Below are 21,764 nucleotides of genomic sequence, written 5' to 3' on the forward strand. Positions count from 1 at the left end.
GCAGGGCAGCAATGACGAAACAGACATAAAGAACAGACAGACCTGTGGACACAGGGGGACGGGAGGAGGGAGAGGGTGAGATGTATGGAGAAAATAACATGGAAACTTACAATATCATATGTAAAATAGATAGCCAATGGGAATTTGCTGTGTAACTCAGGGAACTCAGTCAGGGGCTATGTGACAATCTAGAAGGGTGGGAGGGAAGGGAGGAGAGGACACGGATGTACTAATGGCTGATTCTTATTGGTATACGACAGAACACTAAAAAATTCTGTAAAGCAATTATCCTTCAATTAAAAAAATAGAGTGGCCAAAAAAAAAAAAGAAAATGAACTGAAAATAAAGCAATTGGAATGGGAAATGGCCTTGTGGAGGCCATTTAACTCATGCAGAATGAGTTAAAGTGAAGTCAGGAGTGGCAGAGCCAGTTTGACAGAAGAAATGCAAATAGAATTTTGGCAGAAGGAAGTAAAGGGGTAGGAGTGGATAATTCCCCAAGGTTATAAAGACAAATTAAAACTTAAAAGAGCAGTGATAGATTTAATGAAATCAAGATAAAATTTGCTAGTAAAGAAGGTAAACAGCTCTCCATCTGTACATCATTCTCATAAGTCCTATAAAACTAGCAAAGATTTAAAATATATATACAAGGTCATGCTTTTCAGCACCTTTTTTTCAGAACTATTAATCAGTTCCTTATGTGTGTCTGGGAGGTTCTACCATTTTACATGATTTCTGTGGATGGAAAATTTAAAAAATTTTAGAATTAAAAAAAAATTTGTTTTAATTTCTAAATCCATCAAGTTCACAAATCTTATGATCCATTACAAGTTTCAGCTAACTGCCTCTTGATAGAAAATAGGTACAATGTTAAGAAACCTAAAATTACAGCCACTGGGCCAGACAAACAACATTCCCCACTCAAGAGAAGTAAATTTCTTTCCATTTCCCAACAAGCTCTCTAAGATTCCTGTAGTGCTGTGTAAATTGTAGGCATGTTTTGCAGAGACAGCCTAGATATCTTGCCTGAAAACTTATACAAAATGGAATTAATATAAGCATGGGGAAGTTTGTGATCACTTGCAAACTGCAAAAACAACAAAACATTACAACTAGATAAAGAAATGGTAGGAAAATTGATTTGTTGTCCTTAGATTAGGACTTTTAAGCTTGGGATGTTTTTGTGGGAACATGTTGGCTAAAGAAGGTCCAAAAATAATATTACATTTTCTATTTTAAAATTAGCAGGCAAAAATATACAGTTCACCTCTGGAAAGCCAACCCACTGACAGTGCAACTGTCCCCAAGCCAGCAAGCATGAGGGAGGGAAGTACTGTCCCTCCATGGGATGGTTCACTGCTAGAGGATGAGTTCTTCCAAGGTAAGTCTCTGCACTGAATTTCCTTTGGAATTCCCGGCACTAAAGGAAAGCAAATAATGATTACAGTTTATGCTAAAATGCTCAAGCCCTTGTACTTTATTTTTGAAGTCCTCTTGTTATCCTCACCTGAAGAGGATGGGGTTACATGCTATTAAAAGAAATATTTTAAAAATCTTATATTTAAATATAATGTAAGTAAATATTCTTGGATCAAGGCCTGATAAATCTATGGAATGGTAATAATGTTAATATATAAACTCAAGTAAAAAGATAAAAGGGTATATCTTTAGACATATATTTATAAAGTTTACTATTCTTAATAGACTTTTATTGTTCCTGATTAGGGCCTAAATGCAGTGATGAAATCTAAGTGTTGTTAAACTATTAACCTTGTACAATAGATAACAATAAAGACTAAAACAGATTCCAAAAGTACTATATACCCATGGATCTTATTATGTAAGCATCACTCACCTTGACATAGTTTTTTTGTATTAAAATAAACCTGGCCATATGATACATGAAATCTGAAATCATTCACCAGCTTCACCTTGAGGAACTAAATTCAGTTTGCAAAGGCAATGACATCAGCTCAGCCCTATAGTTAGGACAAGTGGTGTGGTCACTGAGAGACCTCCAGCTGGATGTTCTGTCTGGGCACTCCTTTCAGTAAAATGGTTCCTGGCAGAGAACTTGCTTCAGGGAAAAGAGACCCAGAGGAAAATTTCTGTTCCAAAACAAAGGTTTTGCCTAGTAGAGGAGAGCTATTTTTCATGAAGTGAAGAAATAAAATGACTGCTCTGAAAATAAAAAGGAGAAGAACAGCAGACTTTTTCACCTTCAGAGTTGTGAGTCAAATAGCAGTATTGGGATTCAAGTGTTAAGAGTGGTTATCTCTAGGAAGAAGGACTCTAGGTGATTTTACCTCTTTTGTTATACTTTCCTGTATTTTCTATTATAACAACATATTTTTGTGGTCAGCAAAAGACTTTAATGAGGAAAAAATACTATGAACAAGTTGAAAGAGAAAACAGAAATCAAAGAGATTTCATTATAATTTGTTTTAAAGACAGATTCATGAAGACTTTCTTTTGTTTTGCCCTGCCTTATATTTTGGCATTGCTTATTTTATCTGTGGATATAGTGAGTAAGTTATTTAGGGACAGGGGAAAACTAATTTTTTTCCATTAAAACATTAACAGGATGATTCCTTAAAGAACTCCTTAGTTACAGATATTTAATGCTCAGGACTAGTTCTTTTGCTGGCTATGCAAACTTAATAGTACCAACTAACAAATAAAATAGGGTAGAGAAAATCCAGAGTGCATATCAAAAACTTCTTCAATACCTGTCCTAAAATAATTGGCATATTATAAGTACATCTCACTTACATTCACTCAGATACTGATGCACCTCATTTTCTCTGTCATTGAAGAGTTAAAATTACAATTTTTAACGACAACAAAGAGTGAAACATTTTATGCAAATCAGAAGGAAAGATTCTGTAAACAAAAAACTTCTTCAACAATTTAAATAATTTCCATAGCTTATCTCTCACGTCAGATTTTATTTTTTAATGAACATTTCTTCAAAATACACATCTACTCATCTATTGTAACATGAATATGATGAAATATATATTATAAGATAGGTCTTAGAAAGTGAAGTCGCTCAGTTGTGTCTGACTCTTTGCGACCCCATGGACTGCAGCCCACCAGGCTCTTCCGTTCATGGAATTTTCCAGGCAAGAGTACTGGAGCGGGTTGCCATTGCCTTCTCCAGGGGATCTTCCTGACCCAGGGATCGAACCCAGGTCTCCCGCATTGCAGGCAGTTGCTTTTACCGTCTGAGCCACCAGGGAATTTCTAAGATAGGTCTTAGGGCATCTTAAAACTTTAAAAGATTTTGATTCTGTTTAAATTCTAACAGGTTTTTATTGAGGAAAAGATGTCAAATATGATTCACTAAACAATTCAAGGAAGAACCAACCAAGTGAAAATACCCTGTGACTTATCTGAGATCACAGAGACAGTGGTCCCAGGAAGCATGAGCCCTGGGTCTTGGGTTGGCCTGCTGCTGCTAAGTCACTTCAGTCGTGTCCGACTCTGTGTGACCCCATAGACGGCAGCCCACCAAGGCTCTCCTGCCCCTGGGATTCTCCAGGCAAGAACACTGGAGTGGGTTGCCATTTCCTTCTCCAATGCAGGAAAGTGAAAAGTGAAAGTGAAGTCGCTCAGTCGTGTCCGACTCTTAGCGACCCCATGGACTGCAGCCTACCAGGCTCCTCCATCCATGGGATTTTCCAGGCAAGAGTGCTGGAGTGGGGTGCCATTGCCTTCTCCATGGGTTGGCCTAGGTCCTCGGAATTATAGGGAGGTCATTGGGCCTGACTTACATACCACTCTCTGACCTTGCTACTGAGAGAAAAGTAAACATTGTTTGACAACAGCAACTTCACATCCTTGTAACATAATGAGCTCATAGTGAAATCATCTTTAGTTCATTAAAAGAAAAAATGAAAAGTGAACTTTTGTGGCACAGTGGTTGCGTGTATGGACTCAGGAGACAGGCTGCCTGGATCCACTTCCTAGCTGTATAAGCTGGGCAACTTACTTAATTTCTTCATTCCTCAGTTTTCCCATTTATAAAATGAGAATACTAACTACTAAACTTACAAGATTATGTGAGGATTTAATGAGTTAATCTATTTAGTGCTTAGAACTGTACCTGATAGACACATATAAATGTCTATTGAGTCATATTTTTTTCAGGGGAAGCAAGCTACCATCAGTATATCATTTGATAGTATTTCATAGAACTTAAATTTTTACATATTGCTCAAATTCACCCAAATAAGTATGTTTATAAATTGGGTGCCAAACTTTTGGCAGTAATGTACAGCTAAGTACAACTCACATACTATTTATAGACTTTCATTTCTTTTCAATCCCCTGATGTAAACACAGTTGGAAACATTATAGCTACCTAGGGACACAAAAGATGCACTAAAAGAAATCATGATTACAATCCTTGTTAGGTGAAAAACAATGTAGCTTTATGTTTTGAAGGCATTATGGAAGGTTAACTTTGAAAAAGTATGAAAAAGAAACTTCCATTGCAGCCTTGTAAGAGTCAAACTATCTTAAAGACATAATCAGTTAATGTCATAATGTTTATGATGATATGATCTAAAAATTATGTCATTATGCTTCTTCAAGAAGGACTTTCAACAATTCAAAATATTATTAGACTGTAAAATCTTTTACAAAAAAAAAAAAAAATGACATATATTCTCCTTTTAGTTTTAGATGATTTGGATAGCAAACTGGCTCAGGAACAATCTCCAAGCTCAGTGAATACCAGAACACCTCTCAACATTGGATCAAGAACACAGTTCAGTCGTTTTTACTCCAGTGGGAGCACATACAATAATATTACAGGAAGGCACAAAAATTGCTATAATGAAACTTCTAATATGTCTATCTATGATGTCTTAAGACCAGGAACCCCTAGGGAAGGTTTTCAAACCTTTTCTCCTAGAACAAGGACAATCTACAATATGTATAGGACAAGGGAACCCAGAGTCTTAAAAGAAGATTATGTGCAAAAGAATACTTTTGGTAGTACTTCTCTGTGTTTTGACAGCAGGCAACGATTAGCCTCATCAGCTACAGGGTATTTCAAAGCAAGAAGCTTATATTTTCCAGCCACAACTCAGAATAAGACTGGGTTTATATCACCAAGCCACCAACAGAGCCCAAAGAGAACTCCTTTATCATCTATCATATGGAATAGATCAGATTCTTCTAGAGATAGGCAGAACGGGAAGAGTTCCTGGAGGCACCGTCACCAATGGAGATTGACCCTGCTGACCAGTATATGTATCCCAGGTGCTTCCAGGCGAATAGGAGATGTGAGTTTTACCATTCACAGAGTGTTTACCAAAGTTTTGGTTTAAATGCTCCTGTAGATAATGCAATGAGTCCTGACCCACTTGAGAACTCAGAAAATATGCCATTCTACCATGAAGATAACCTATTTACTAGGTCTTTCTTTAGCAATACCTTTGGACGGAGCAGGGTACAGAGATTTGAACAAAATCCTTTCTGGGGCCAACAGGAAGAACACTCTGACTTTCATCAAAGCAGGAAACCATTTACTTCTTCTGACAGAGACTTTGAAATGATCTCCGCTGAAGTAAACAGTGCACTAGCTGGTCATGGCCATAGTGTTCCTTCTCAACACTGGGGATCATTTTCTTCTAGTTATAGAACAAATATTTCCAGAAACCAACAGATACCAGATTCCTGGCAGTTTGATTCTCAGACATCCGCACTGGAGAGCATGGAAGTGTCACAAGGTAATGGGAACCAGTCTACTCATTTCAGCCCAGAAAATGTTTGTTCCATGACTGATGCAAGCTATCACATGAAATCTGGTGGGTTAGAATGTTCTCCTATGGAAGTACATGTAAACAAAGAACCTTACTCATTTGGAGTTGCTCAAACTCGAGCGTCCCCATTCAAAAGTACCTTCCTGCACATTCCTGATGACAGAGGGAATCCTCAGAGCCCTAACTTTCAGATTCCCACAGTCACTTTGCAGAAGATTAAGCCGGCCTCTCTTCCAAACAGAAACTATACAGAAGTCACTGTGACCAACAATGTCTCAGTTGATTCTCCACCTCTGACTGAAAGCCAAGCCAATATCTTGGTCACAGAAGTAAATAATGAGAAAGACTTGAAGGCATCTGTTTTGGAAAAAGACAAAAAAATAAACAAGATAGACCAGACAAACATGGCAGGTGAAATACCCCAACTTGTTTCACAGACAGTAATTTCTAACCCTTTACCTGATGTTCAGAATTCCCTTTCCCAGGACTCAGACAAGAACAACAGATTTGTTTTTAATGCATCTACCACAATAAGTTCAAAAAGGTTGCCTGGAGTCATTTCCAGGAGAGATACCTCCAAAATTCATAAAGCCAATGAACTAAAAAAGGTAAGAGTTATACTGGGAACAGAAAACTTGACTCAACAACTTCCCTTCCTTTCATTCAGGAAAGCAGAACAACATCACTTTTTGTCAGCCCAAGTCAAGTTTGTCACCAGGAATTAACAGTAAGTAATGAAGATAGTTCAAGCATTATTAAAAAGAACCACGGGAGTTCTGAACATACTGATAATCAATACTCACAGTCTCCAGAAAAGCCTGCTCGTTTAGATACCAAGGGAGAACAAAGTATCACGACTTGTTCTAGCAGCTGTAGCAAGTCAGATGCTGATCACAACCTGCCTCGTAATTCTTTAGATCTGTCTTCAGGGGCACTACCAGATTCCTCACCATCAAATGATTCTTGCCTTGATGCTCCGGTAATTTCTTCTACCACAGTGTTCTGGAAATGTCCTTCAAACAAAGACCCATCTCTGGGAGAAAGAGAAGACATTGATTACAAGAACCAAAATAGTCAGTTTTCCCTAAGCCACTTAGAAAACCAAAAGAGTAATGATAATCGCACACCTGTACATAATGAAGAGGTTAATGTTGTCAAATGCCAGTCACACCCTCTCTTCAAGGGTGGAAAGGGAAAAGGAAAAATAAGAGAACGCATATCGTACATCGAAAAATTAAGCAAAATAGAGAGTAGATCAGTGCCTACAACTGACAACAGCAGTCTCACTGAGGGAACTCAAAGCAATTCCAATTCTCCTGAGCTTCATACAATTTACTGTACTTTACCAAGAAAATCAGCTGTTTTTCTCATCGATAACAGGGAGCCTGAAAGTACGATAATGCCTTCTTTGTTCAGGAACGAGCCAGTTGCATTACAAATCAAAAATGATGTGGAAGATCCAGTAGGAAAGAACACATCAAAAAAATTCAGTCCTAGTTCTTGTGAATCAGAGAGCGAATGTTCCAAAGTAGTTTCAGACTCAGTCTCAGTAGCACTTGAAGCCACAGAAGGGATGACAAATATGACAAACGTTGGATCTACTTCTGTTAGAAAAGGGCCACTTCCAGTCCTCATCAAGAGGGCTGTGTCATGTCCTTCAGAAGTGCTTTATGCCTCAACTGGAAGAGATGAAAGAGATAAATGCTTGGTATCCAATACAGATGCTTCTCCTGTAACACTGAGGCCTTGGGAGAGACTCATTAACCCTCTGGGAAGTGACTCATCTGTTTGTGAGTGTTCTTTAAGCAAGAAACACCACCAGGAGGAATACTTACAAGAATATACTGAAAAGAATGATAAAATTTCTGCCTCCAAAACAGGCATATTTTCCCATCCAAATGAATACCCTTTACCTTTTTCTTCAGATATGTCAGGACAAGAAAGTGGGAAAACTTTACATAAATTTAAGACTACAAGTATGTTTTCTGTTTCTGGTGATGAAGATAATGTGAAATGTCTTGAGGTGGTTTCAATATATTATACCCTACCGAGGAAGCACAGCAAAAAATTCTGTGACCTTCTTCAAAAGTATACACAAAACATCGATTCACTTACAGAATCAATTAAAGCGGGGACTAAAACATCTCCTAATGCTTTAGAAAAAGACCAACTGAATTGTCCTGCGCAAGACCAGTCAGGAACACCTTTGTCTAAAGATACCTCTGCTCAGGAGACCAGCCATCCTTCTCATATCACTGAAAATATGACTGTTTTACAATTACCAAGTGTTGAGTCCTCAGAATCTGCATTACAGGAAATGGCTTCTATTGAAACAGATGTTTCTCTTCATAAACGAGAACCTAAAACTGGAGAAATTTCCCCATACAACTTAGCTACAACACCTCCATCTAATTCACAAAGCAGGAAAAAGAAAGAGAAAAAATTGCAAAGTGAAACTGTGTTTACTTCACCAATGCTTCAGGAAAAAAAAGTTACAAGAGAGAAATCTGAAAATTGTCCGCAATCCATTAAATCAGATGACAGTGGTTTTTCTAACCTCCCAGCCCATTCAGAAGAGAATGTTGAAAACTTCCACATCATAAGAAGTTCTGGGGAGCATACAGGTAGTGATACAGCCATTACAACTACTGGAAGTCTTCAAAAAGATATTGCAGGTGTAGTTACAGAGGAGAGCTCCAATGGATTGCAGCCTAGGGAAGTCAGAGGGGAAATTAGAACAGATTTCCCAAAAAACTCTGAGAAACCACTTTCTGACTCAGAAAGCCAAGTCTTTGCTCTTACTCCAGCCTTGAGTAAACTACAGCTTGATGAGGAGACTTGTTCAAGTGAACAAGATTTAGACATTTCACAGTCTGAACCCAGGGAGCTACCTGAAAGAAGACAGGAGGTAAATACGACAGAGAGCAAGGCTAAAGATGAAATGCAAAAGTTGGCATGGAATCAATGTTCACTTCCTGAAGGAAGTAATAAAAGTAAAAAGGCTTGGCTGACCTAGAAAAAGGGAAAAGCAGATCTTCAGTTAAACACAGATTGGCAGCTATGTCCAAAGGCAGCAGAAAATTTCCAGCTAAAGATTTATACCCTAGAAGACATGTAGCTACTATCTTTCCCCAAAGTAGGAACAGTTCTGGCTTTAGCAGTTTGTCCCTTGACACAACAGAGTGCAACCCACCGTCCCTTGAGCCTACTTTAAAGTCCACAGAAACCACAGATGAATGCAGGTTAAGTAATGATGGAATAAATGTGGAGACATCCGAGAACCCTCTCCAGCTTACTGCAGTATCCAATAGAGAAGCTTCTACACCCTTAAGTAATCAGAAGCCCAACAACATTTCACAACTACATCAAAACGAGTTTAAAAATATCTCAGAATCACAACCAAAGTGTGAGAATTCTGAGGATGTAACAGTAGCTCAGATTTTGGAAAGAGAATCAGGAGCCCTGGCCCAACCCACGTTGATCAGCCTCAGGGAAGCAGACGTCCCTGACCATCAGAGGAGGTCGAAACCCCCTTTTCAACTGGAGCCTGTAGAGAAATCTACGGTTTGCATCCCATTGACCAGTTGTCAGCAAGGACAAAGCAGTGCTTCATCTCTGGAGTGTGAACGTCAGCTACACCCCTATCGTTCAGAGAGCTTAAAAAGTGTCAACGTACATGGTGATATACTACGAATAAGTCATCCTCCAAAAGTCAGAGAGCGCCATTTCTCTGAAAGCACTTCTATTGATGATGTCCTGAGTCGACTGACCCTTGGGAATGAATTCTGTAACAACAGCGGGTACAGTCGAAGATTTAAATCTTTTTCTGAACTTCCCTCCTGTGGTGAAAATGAAAGTTGGGCTTTGAACAACAGCAGGACAAAAATGGGTCCTAGGTCTGCAACATCTATATCCAGGCCTATTGACTATGGGATTTTTGGGAAAGAACAACAGCTGGCTTTCTTGGAGAATGTAAAGAGGTCACTCACACAAGGGAGATTATGGAAACCAAGTTTTCTTAAGAACCCTGGCTTCCTGAAAGATGATGTAATTAACCCTGCTAACCCGACAGAGTCATTGACTTCAAATTCTCCTAGTAACCAGAGGCCAGAGGATGGCTTATCTCTAAGTGCACCACTTAATATCTATGAAGAGGATCCAGTAGACTCAGACTGTGACACAGACACGACCACGGATGACGAATACTACTTGGATGAAAATGACAAAGAATCAGAACTGTGAGCCTTTTTCAATGAAATGTATAGCCTTTTCACCAAAAGTTTATAATGTAAATAAAGTGTACATATGTTTGTCTATGGAAAGGACAGATAGTAAAAAAATCTAGTCTGGGCACTGCTGCTGCTGCTGCTAAGTCACTTCAGTCGTGTCCGACTCTGTGCGACCCCATAGACGGCAGCCCACCAGACTCCGCCGTCCCTGGGATTCTCCAGGCAAGAACACTGGAGTGGGCTGCCATTTCCTTCTCCAATGCAGGAAAGTGAAAAGTGAAAGTGAAGTTGCTCAGTCGTGTCCGACTCTTAGCGACCCCATGGACTGCAGCCTACCAGGCTCCTCCGTCCATGGGATTTTCCAGGCAAGAGTACTGGAGTGGGTTGCCATTGCCTTCTCCAGTCTGGGGACTAGCTGCTGTGAAACAATCCAAATTCTCTCCCCTCCCACACCACCCCCCCCACTCTATGTATAGACTTCCTGAATCCTAGAGCAATGAATTCTTGTTTAGTGTTTCCTTCCTCTGTATACATGCTTGGTCTTTCTGCCACTCAGCCCCAAATTAATCTCTTAATTCGTGGTCCACTTTTGGCTGTCTGCTCTATATTCCCCCTAACGTTCTTTCACCTTTTCTATTCCAGCACAACAGCAAATCTCTGTATTGCATCTTCCAGTCCATACTCCATATTCATGATTGTTAAATAAAATGTAGTGATGATAACAATGGAGTAAGTATTATCCTGTTTGACTCATCAACCTTTAGACGATTTAGAGTTTGGGTTTTTTTTTTTTTTTTCTTGAACAAAGATCAGGGGATTTCCATAAGAACATCCTGTTTTATCCATAGTGGAGAAGGGAGGCACATATTTGAAGTGCTTATTGTGAAGAGGTGAATCTCTAGTAAGCCAAAGAACATTGTTATTGTTGTTCAGTCACGTCCAACTCTTTGCAACCACATGGACTGCAGCACGCCAGACTTCCCTGTCCTTCACTATCTCCTGGAGTTTGCCCAAACTCATGTCCATTGAATCAGTGATTCTATCCAGCCATCTCATCCTCTGTCACCCCCTTCTCCTCTTGCCCTCAATCTTTCCTAGCATCAGGATCTTTTCCAATAAGTCAGTTCTTCATATCAGGTGACCGAAGTATTGGAGCTTCAGCTTCAGCATCAGTCCTTCCAATGAATATTCAGGGTTGATTTCCTTTAGGATTGACTGGTTTGATCTTCTTACAGTCCAAGGAACTCTCAAGAGTCTTTTCCAGCACCACAATTTGAAAGCATCAGTTCTTTGGCACCCAGCCTTCTTTATGGTCCAACTCTCACATCCATATATGACTACTGGAAAAACCATAGCTTGGACTATGCAGACCATTGGCAAAGGAATTCATTTGAAATAGTTTCTAGGATGGTACAGAGGGTGGCTTAGCGACAGAATTTCTGCTTAGGAAGGGAACACATCTGCCGGGTGGAGATAAGCAGACATCCCTTCATGAGACTGACATCCTCTTTGCAGCTCTTTCAGCAACTGTTTTTGTTTTTCTTATTGTTGCTTTGTTTCTGTTTTTCCCCATTTCTCCAGAGCCATCCATGTAAAAAATTTTCTTTATTTGCAGGATAGAACACTTTTTTCCATGTGAGACATTTTAGTCACAAGCGATAGCCATGGTCAAGTCCCTAAAGTACTATCATGTTAGATCTAACACCTTGAGATTCACAGCCTTCTTTGCCAGATTTACCAAACCCTTAGAAGTTAGAAGGCAGAGCTTCTAAAGGCTTGTCACTATGATTCCTTCAATAATTGTATCAAGGCTAAATAGCTTGTCATACCCACTGATAACTTGGCTTTGCTAACTCTTTAATTTGCCATGCAGAACTTCTGGAGATTTCTCTTCTCCGAATCAGGAAAGACCAATAAACAGGCAGCAGCGAAGCTAACCTGATAGAACTACAGAAAACACACCATCCTAGTTCTTAGTATTTCGAGGGTCAACATGAATGGATTTTATCTTGTTTAGTCTATATTTGCTTCCTGGCCTGATTTTGTTTCCATTTTTCTCACCTAGTCTGTTTCATCCATTTAAGGATAATGATAGGAGTTGGGGAAATGTACAGAGATCTGGAACTGATAGAAATGCAAGAAAGGACCACATTGTTATTATCCTCTCCAGTACTACCTTGTCTAGAAGCTAAATGCCAGAGCTAGTTTATATTGGTCCCATGACACTCAAAACTGATGAAAATAAGGTAACTACATGAAAGCTATTTCTTAAACCTATAAATTGTCTTAAACTTCAAGTTCTGACCAATTCTCAAAAAGACTGATAGTAGAATTTTAAATGAACTGTTCTAAATATTTCCATTTAAATTTGTATGGTAACGCATAGGTAACATTTTATTCTTGGTTCATGTATGTTTGTACATTCTACCTTCCTTTTTCTATTTATCTGATTATTTAATTAAAACTTCATAAACCATAACCTATGTTTTCTATTTAATTTTAAAATATTCAAAGTTAATATTTTAATATTAAGATTCTTGGTTTTTTAAATGATCAGGTTGCAAGTTCTGTTTTGGTAAACACTCTGAGCCTACATGTATGTTACAAAAGATGAAATGAAGTTAGCTTATTTTTCACTGAATTTAGCCTTTATCAGCAGTTAGGTAAGTTAAGATCAGGCTAAACAACTACTTTTAGGCCCTGATTCTCTGTACTAGAATCTACCACCTGAATTTAAAGGTAATTGATGGCCAGTGCTCACTTGCACCATTTGTAATGTTTGCTTGTTGGTGTGGCTCAAGAATCAAGAAAACAGAAAATTTATGAAAATAGCACCTTCTATAAAGTTTTATACCTTTATAAAACACTTCATTAAAGAAGTATAGCAAATACCTATGTATTTTAACATACAGAGTACTGCTTTTTAATATTCATTTTTGGTATAGCTATAGTAATTTATACTAGTCATTTTTTATACTCATAACTTGCTTTCTAATACATAATCATCATTAAAGTAATTATTCACATAAATGGAGTCACTAATGAGGGAATCAATGCAAATAATTACTGGTAAATTACTAGTTCATTTAAATAATAGACTTATACAACCATAAATTTTATGTATAAACTCCATTTAAAATAAGGCTCAATGAGATTAATATTCAGAGACTTTCCTCTAAATAATTTATACCCTTACATTGTCAATACATTGCTATTAATAAAACTCCAACAGCCACTAATAAGGTTTTGACTGATGATAAGGTAATAAAAACTACTTTGTATAGGAAGTACATGGGTGCCTGTGCCTGTCTAGGGTTGGTGAAAGTCCACTTAAGTTTACGGTGAAGATAGGTATCAAATTGGAAAATCCACACCTATTTAAAAGTTAAATAGTCCATTGAATGCCAGAAGGTTAAAGAGGCCTTATTTCTAAGAGTTTATTGTCAGTAATAATGCTTCAGAATATCCAATTTAAATGTATAGTGTAAATATGTAAATATTTTACTTTGAGTCTCTTTTTGACTGGCATTTCTGTGTTTCTGAAACATATAATAACCCGTAAGCACTATTGTTTAAAATGTTGTCAAATAATCCTTTTATGTACTTGCTATCAAACTTCTTCTCCAGGTATGAAATATGTTACAAGACAAGGTGCAAATCTAAACAATGCTGGTGTTGAAATAAATGATTTAAATGGATGCATTATTTGATTGACTTTTATTCTCATTCTCAAATGATTGTTTTTAAGTGTGAAAGTTTCCAGAAAAATACAAAAAGGGGAGTGGGATGGACAAAATTATTCAAACAAATTTTTCTGGTGGATATTGAATAAGATCACCCATTTGAGTGGTTTTGGAAAATGACTCCTGTCTTCTCCTTCCATTTGTATCAAAAAGCAATCAACCAACAACGGAAGTCGGTGTCCCTGGCTGCATAAGCTGCAGAAGAGAGAAGGAATGAGGGCGGTCTGGCATTTTTCTCTGAAAGTTGTCATATTTATTAAGGAAGAGGAAGCCCAGTGGCGTTGGGTTTGGGTCATCTGCTTCCCAGTAGTACTATAAGCAGATCTTTCCAATTGAAATGTTAAATGTTCATTGATATGTTAATGTTGAAATGTTAATTCCTGCTAAACAAATGAGTAGATTTGTACTAATCTTTACCTTTTCTAGAAAAGGAACCCAATGTCATCTTTCTACCAAGGACAAGAGAGTGTTGTCAGCTTGAATATGAGCAGTATTTTATTCAAAATATTTATACTGTCCTTTATTAAAATTTAAAATACATTAGATCAGCTAGGGTTTTTAGTTGTAGACACTATAATCCTTTTCCTACCTGCAATGCCCTTCTCCCCTTCTTCTTGCAGCAGATTCTTATCTGACCTTCACGATAAAAATAGATCAGCTTAGATGACCATCTTCATGATCAGCATGGATGTCATCTCTTTCAGAAAGCATCTCTCAAGGTTGGGTTAATTGGACCTCATACAGTGTACTTATGTTGGTAGAGGCAATCTGCCAAGGGGCCTGGACATACCTGGATATTTGTTGCTGGGTATGCCAAAAATGTAAGTTCTCGACCATGGTTTACTCATGCCATTTTTCAGGGTGTGTATGCAGCCATCAAACACAAGAGGAATGAGATAACATCTCCCCACTGACAAAGGGCAGACATAATTACCCCTACCCTAAAAATGGTAAGCCCTTAAACTTCGAGTGTACCTCTTGTAATGCAACTCACTTCAGGCATCTATGATAAGCATTTTGCATCGTCCCTACAGACTTTTGTGGGTGGCTGGGTGGGTGGGGGCAGGGTATGGGAAGGTAGGGTGAGAGGTATTTGTTTGCTAGGGCTGTCACAGCAAAATTCCACAAACTGATTGCTTTGATATCAGAATTTATTTTCTCACAGTTTTGGAGGCTAGAAGTCCAATCAATATGTTGACAAATTTGATTTCTCCTGACCCCTCTCTCCTTGGACTGCAGATGGCTACTTTCTCATGGCATCCTTACATGGTCTTTCTTCTGTACCCAAGCATTCCTGGTGTCTCTGTGTGCCCACATTTCCTCTTCTTAGAACAGTAGTTAGATTGGTTTAGGGCCCACCCATCTCCAAATACAGTAATATTCTGAGGTACTGGGGTTAGCATCTCTATATGAAGTATGCTGTTGTTGTTTAGTCGCTAAGTTGTGTCCAGCTCTTGCAACCCCATGGCCTATAGCCTACCAGGCTCCTCTGTCCATGAGATTCTCCAGGCAAGAATACGGGAGTGGGTTGCCATTTCCTTCTCTAGGAGATCTTCCCAACCAGGGATCAAACCTGTGTCTCTTGCATTGATAGGCAGATATTTTTTTAACCACTGGGCCACTAGGGAAGCTCACATAGGAACATCCTAGACACTATACAGTCCTTGACACCCATATTTTAGCACCTATAACACTATTTACATTGCCTCTTTGTCTTTGTCCATTGCCTCTTTGGCCAGTGAACCACAGGAGCTGCAAAGTCAAAGTATAATGTCTATAACATAGTAAGTATTGAACAAGTGTTTGTTGAGTGAAGGAAATTTGATTTATTATAAAGAATCTAGTCAAGGCATTGGATAATGTGAAGAAATATACTTTTTAAGGTATGAGTTAGGATGAGAAAGAAAACAGGTTGGTAGGGATTCAATACAGCTAAACAAGTGTTCAGATACAATTATATGACTTCTCTGATCTGTTCTCAAAAATACCAGGTGTTATCATGTTTTATATAATTTATTAAGCGACATTTTACTATCATCCAGTACCAGCTGACTCTCAGATTATTTCTCTGAAAAAAAACTTTAATATTTTGAAAGAATGCAAACAAAATGTGTTCCAAACAACTTTTTAAGTGATAGCTAGAGCACAGCAAAACTTTCCATTTAAAGTATGCAGACACTCCCACAAAATAAAATTTAGCAGTGAAAGTAATGCCAAGTAATGCTACACTTTAGCTCTACAATTTATCAGTGATTTACCACCAGTTCCTAAAAATCTTTCTAAAGTATAAAGAACACTGTCTAGAAACTCTGCTCAGCATTCCTAAAGCAGGTCAAGAGAACTGGGGAAAATATGGTAAGGATTTTGCTCTGATAAACTTTGGTTATAGCAAGAATGCTAAGCAGCCCAATTAAAGCCAAGAGATGAACAGGTGGCTTCTCAGGGCCTGATTCTGGCAACTCTGTTTTAAGAAACTGCCAGCAGAATGCAGAAATCCTGTGTCCATACCAGGACATGAGTTTCTCCAGACTCACACAGCCTGTGAAGAACTTTCTTTCCTTTGAATAGATTAAAACCATAAGAGGATAAAAGAAGAACAAATAATTAACTAATATAGATAAAATTGAGGTAGGAGATAGATGGGCCCCTGGGCCAGTCAGCTGGGATTTGTAAAGTGAAATAAAATTAAAGCTTTGTTCTCACCCAGACACTCCAAGGACAAAGCTGACAGCAAAAGCAGAGTGCTACTAGAATAAATAGATAAGGTGCCTACTCCTGAAGTCAAGGAAACCTTCCCTGTCGGCACATGTGCTGGAAGGCTCCTTGAGGGTCAAAAAAGGAGGTGGAACCACCCCATAGTATGTGGACATGCACCCACAGGTTCTGAGGTAGGATCCATCTCAGTAAAAAGTCGCACACACATGTTGGGGAGGATCCTAGGACCAGTTAGGAGTGAAGAAACAAGATAATTGGCCAAAAGTAAACCAAGACCCTGAGAAACCTGTGTGCATGCAGGTCAAGAAGCAACAGTTAGAACCGGACATGGAACAATGGACTGGTTCCAAATCTGGAAAGGAGTACATCAAGGCTATATAGTGTCACCCTGCTTGTTTAACTTGTTTGTAGAGTACATCATGCAAAATGTCAGGTTAGAAGAATCACAAGCTAGAATCAAGTTTGCCAGGAGAAATATCAACAACCTCAGATATGCAGATAATACCACTGTAATAGCAGAAAGCAAAGAGGAAACTAAAGGGCTGCTTGATGAAGGTGAAAGAGGAGAGTGAAAAGCTTGCTTAACACTCAACATTCAAAAGACAGATCATGGCATCCAGTCCCATCAGTTCAATTCAGTTCAGTCGCTCATTGGTGTCCGACTTTTTGCGACCCCATGGACTGCAGCATGCCAGGTCTCCCTCTCACTTCATGGCAAATAGATGGAGAAAAAATAGAAACAGTGACAGACTTTATTTTCTTGGACTACAAAATCACTGGGGATTATGACTGGAGCCATGAAATTACAAGATTCTTGCTCCTTGGAAGAAAAGCTATGACCAACCCAGGCAGCATATTAAAAAGCAGAGATATCACTTCAAAAAAAGTCCATAGTCAAAGCTATGATTTTTCCAGTAGTCATGTACAGATGTGAGAATTGGACCATAAAGAAGGCTGAGTGCCAAAGAATTGATGCTTTCAAATTGTGGTGCTGGAGAAGAAACTTGAGAGTCCTGTGGACTGCAAGGAAATCAAACCAGTCAATCCTAAAGGAAATCAACCCTGAAGGACTGATGCTGAAGCTGAAGCTACAATACTTTGGCCATCTGATGCAAAGAACCAACTCATTGGAAAAGACCCTGATGAAAGGAAAGATTGAGCTCAGGAGGAGAACAGGTTGACAGAGGATGAGATGGTTGGATGGCATCATTGACTCAATGGACATGAGTTTGAGCAAACTCCAGGAGATAGTGAAGACAGGGAAGCCTGATGTGCTGCAGCCCATGGGGTTGCAAAAAGTCAGACTTAGCGACTAAACCACAAAGACCCAGGACTGTCCTATATGTGTGATTTACTTTACCTGTTTACTCATTAGAGAGGATGTCCATAGCTTTTCTTTTTTTTCATAGCTTTTCTCTTCGAGTGTATATTTCTGCCTAGTTTCTGACTTAAATAAACTGCTTCTCTTTGTGCTCTCCCACTTGTTGTGCTGTGTCTTTAATAATAAACTTTGTACCTTTTTTAGTTTTTACCTCCTTGAAACTTTCAGATTAGAGTAAGAGCCACTTTGCTTTTAGCTTCTAGCTCCTGGGCTTCCCTGGTATCTCAGATAGTAAAGAGTCTGCCTGCAGTGAGGGAGAACAGGGTTCGATCCCTGTGTTGGGAAGATTCCCCTGGAGAAGGAAATGGCAACCCATTCCAGTATTCTTGCCTGGAAAATCCCATGGACGGAGGAGCCTGGCAGGTTACAGTCCATGGAGTCGCAAAGAATCCCTCACGACTGAGTGACTTCACTAAATTAAATAGGTTTATCATTCTCACCTAACAGGAAGTCTAGAAGGTGCTGGGAGGTGGGGGGATAGGTCCTCTGTCCTTTCTACCTCTATGAGCATGAGCACTTAAGTTTATTTCTATCTGGTGGTCTAGTAGCTAGGATTCCTGGTTTTCATCTAGGTTACCCTGGTTCATTTCCTGTGCAGGGAACTAAGATCTCTCTTCGGGACACTGAAACTTACTGTTGCCTATCCAAGATCAAAATGGTGGGAAGAGATAGACATTGACTTCCCTCTACCAGAGTCCTTGCCAGTCTTTCCCCATATCCAACTTCCAGCATCTGAGGAGCGAGGAGCATTCAAGACCAGTCAACCCCCATGGGTTACAGGGGACAGCAGTTTCTGACTCAGGTGATGCTCACCCACCAGCCTCAAATCTGATTCCTACTACTGAGCGCAACTCTTGGTTCCTCGCTTGAGGCTTGGCCCCAACTCAGTGAAGGATGAACAAACACTTGTTGAAAGAAGAGAAGTATAGGGTTTAGGGGATTTGGGAGACTGGAGGGAGTTACAGTCCAGTGAGGGAGACTGCTGAGCAGAAAACAAGACAGGTAATACAGTTTGATGGGTGCTGTTGTGAACGGAATGGCTGGGAGAGTTGGCCTTGTACGGGAATCAGGGGAATGACATTTTGCTCTGCGTCTTTTAAACCCAGTGAAATTCGTTGTTTGAAGGCGTTCGCGTAAGCTCTTCGCCACTGGGCCTTTTCTCTACAGCCATCACCCTGTGCGTCCTTTAAAAATGACAGTTTCCTCTGAAGAGTTGCCAAACTCCAGCAGCAGAAGCGGCGGCGGGGCACAGCCTCAAGCACGCTGGTCTCAGCAGCGCCCCCTCCGCCCTGGTCCTCAGACCCGCGCCGCCGGTTGCTGGGCCTGGAGCGGGAGAGCGGAGTTCATTGCGGCCGCGCAGCCGCGCCGGGCCCCTCTGCGGCGGGCTAGCCCTCGCCTTCCGGCCGGGTGGGAACCGGGGGCGGACCGCGGGCGGTGGAGCGAAGCCCGCCCCGGGGTGGGTCCCGCTCCGGCCAGCCGTGCGCCCGGCACCGCCCCGCAGCCGCTGCCGAGCTGGGCGCCGCCATGCGCCGTCTGCCGCGGGCCCGGCTGCTGGCGCTGCAGCTCGCCCTGCTAGTGGCCTCGGGGGCCCCGGAGGAGCAGCTCAGCGCGCAGCGGAGCCTGGTGTGGGGCCCCGGGCTGCAGGCGGGCGTCGTTCTGCCGGTCCGCTATTTCTACCTGCAGGCTGTCAGCCCGGAGGGCCAAAACCTCACCCGCTCGCCCCCAGGTAGCGTTCGACCGCGGGCCTCCCCGCCCTGCGGCCGCTCCTCGCGTCCCCTCCGCGAGTCCCGTCCTCGACCGCGCGCCCCTCCCCGGGAACCCTCCCGCCGCCCGCCGCCCGCGCGGCGTCCTTCCCTCGGCTCTGGTCACCTCCTCTTCTCCTCCCCTCCCAGACCCAAAGGCGGGAGGGAGTTGCAACGCAAGTCTACTGAATGAATAAATGAACTCCGAGCGCCCTTCCGCAGTTAACGTGCGGGGACTGCTAATCCGTAAGGAGGGCGCCCGGGGTGTTAATGAAAGCAGTGTGAGTCACAAGTTGGAGGTGGTCTTTCTACGCCTGACGAGTTGTTTGATCTGTTACAGCTTGCAGGGAGTGCCTTCACGCGTTGAGTCATCCAGCCCGAGAATCGGATCGGGGTGCGTTGTTTAGGCCTGATCCTACAAAAAGGAGATGTCAGAGTAGCAGGCAATTTGGGAGGCAGTTTTGCAGGCTAGATTTTTGTTTTCTTAGAGTTTCGAGTTCTTGAAAGCGGGTCGCAGGAGTTAGTGAAACTCGGAACTTACTAGGTTTTCCCTCTGGTCCTGTCCTGAATCCCTTCTGCCCAGTCGTGCTCCCAGGTTCTCCTTAGTGTCTTAAGTTTGCAGCTTCTTAACAGCTTGTCCTGCTAGTTCGAGTTGTTGCCAGTCAGGATTTGCTGATTTATCTCCTGTCAACTGGCACCCGGTTTTGTCAACAAAGAGACAGTCAGAATCCCCAGTGCCCCTTCCACCACCAGTGGAAAACTGAGTACTTTGTTTTTTTTTTTTTTTTAAGAAGTCTCCATGGCCCTAAGGATCATAAGAAGATCGTTAAACCCCGATTTAGTCTTTCATCACGGAGTGTATTTTCTTCTTTATAGTTTTCTTTGTTTTCTAAAATTAATTTTGTAATGTTATAAATGGGGGCGGAGGGCTTTAGAAAAAAGATGGAAAACTAAGGAAAAAATTAATTGATGCATGAAAAAGGGAAGTTATATGATCCAAAATAAAATACTGTTAATCTTACTTTTAATGAAAGAACTATAAATTCAAATAGGCTTCCCAGATGACACTACTCGTAAAGAACCCACCTGGCAATGCACGAGACTTAAGAGACAGTGGGTTCCATCTCTGGGTGGGGAAATCGCCTGGAGTAGAGATGGGAACCCACTCCAGTATTCTTGCCCAGAGAATCCCATGGACAGAGGAGCCTGGAAGGCTACAGTCCATAGGATCACAAAGTGTTGGACTTAGCTAACACACGTGCATAAATTCAAATAAAATTATATTTTTATTCCATTTTTAATCTAAAAATAATGGCATTTTTTTTTAACTGCTAATACTCAGAAGCTGTTAATGAATACTCTCAGACAATGACCTTCATCCTCTGCTGGTGGGAGCAAATTGGTCAAATCTTTCTAGAAAGTAATTTTCCATGAAGAATCTTAAACATTTACAAACCTAATGTGCAAAATATATGTCTCAACGGTTAGAAAATGTAAAAATGAAATGTAATGAAAATGAAATGAAATGAATATGTAAAAAAAAAAAAAAAGTCATTTATGAAAAATGTCCATGTCTTTTAATCTGATAATCAGACTTCTGTGAAAATGATCAGCATGTAGTCAAAGACTTATGAGCAAGGATATTCTTGCCCCATTATGATTATTTATTACAATATTTTAAAGAGCAGCTATAAGATAGTTGTTAAACAAAGCATGGTACATTCATGTGATGGAATATTTAACAGCTATTTAAAGTAGCACTTTCATTCCACTATAAGGTATCTAAAGTAGTCAAATTCAAAGAAAGAGAAAGGAAAATGGTCGTTGCCAGGGGCTGATGGAAGAGGGAGATGAGAAGTTGTTGAATGGTACAGAGTTTCAAGTTTTCCAAAATGAAAAAGGTCTAGTTTGTGCACAAAAAATGTGAATACACTTAACACTACTGAAATGTACACTTAAAAATGGTTAAGATGGTCAGTTTTGTGTGTTTCAAATCACAGTAAAATTTTTGATGTTTTAAAATATTATTTAGTAATGCTTATACAAGTTTACAGAGAAGGCAATGGAACCCCACTCCAGTACTCTTGCCTGGAAAATCCCATGGGCGTAGGAGCCTGGTAGGCTGTAGTCCATGGGGTCGCTAAGAGTCGGACACAACTGAGCGACTTCACTTTCAC

General features: G+C 40.4%; 2 protein-coding genes across 4 annotated transcripts in view; both read left to right on the plus strand.

Annotated features, from left to right (window-relative positions):
• Positions 1-21,764, plus strand: part of POGLUT3 (protein O-glucosyltransferase 3) — a 147,076-nt gene that overhangs the window by 95,261 nt on the left and 30,051 nt on the right. Inside the window, exons 1-2 of one of the 3 annotated variants that reach the window (XM_070384257.1) lie at positions 19,169-19,571; positions 19,928-19,981. In XM_070384257.1, the coding sequence (XP_070240358.1) occupies positions 19,370-19,571; positions 19,928-19,981 (256 nt within the window). In that variant the 5' untranslated portion in view covers positions 19,169-19,369. Of the gene's footprint in view, positions 1-1,248; positions 1,385-19,168; positions 19,572-19,927; positions 19,982-21,764 lie in introns of those variants that run through there. The other 2 variants (XM_070384256.1, XM_070384258.1) reach the window with 2 other exon arrangements.
• On the plus strand, positions 5,237-10,459 carry EXPH5 (exophilin 5). The gene is given in 3 exon segments (XM_070383227.1): positions 5,237-6,188; positions 6,380-8,773; positions 8,776-10,459. Coding segments are annotated over 3 exon segments (4,590 nt in total). The 3' UTR covers positions 10,020-10,459.

This window comes from Bos mutus, chromosome 15, assembly GCF_027580195.1.
Source record: "Bos mutus isolate GX-2022 chromosome 15, NWIPB_WYAK_1.1, whole genome shotgun sequence".
Classification (NCBI taxonomy): Eukaryota; Metazoa; Chordata; class Mammalia; order Artiodactyla; family Bovidae; genus Bos; species Bos mutus.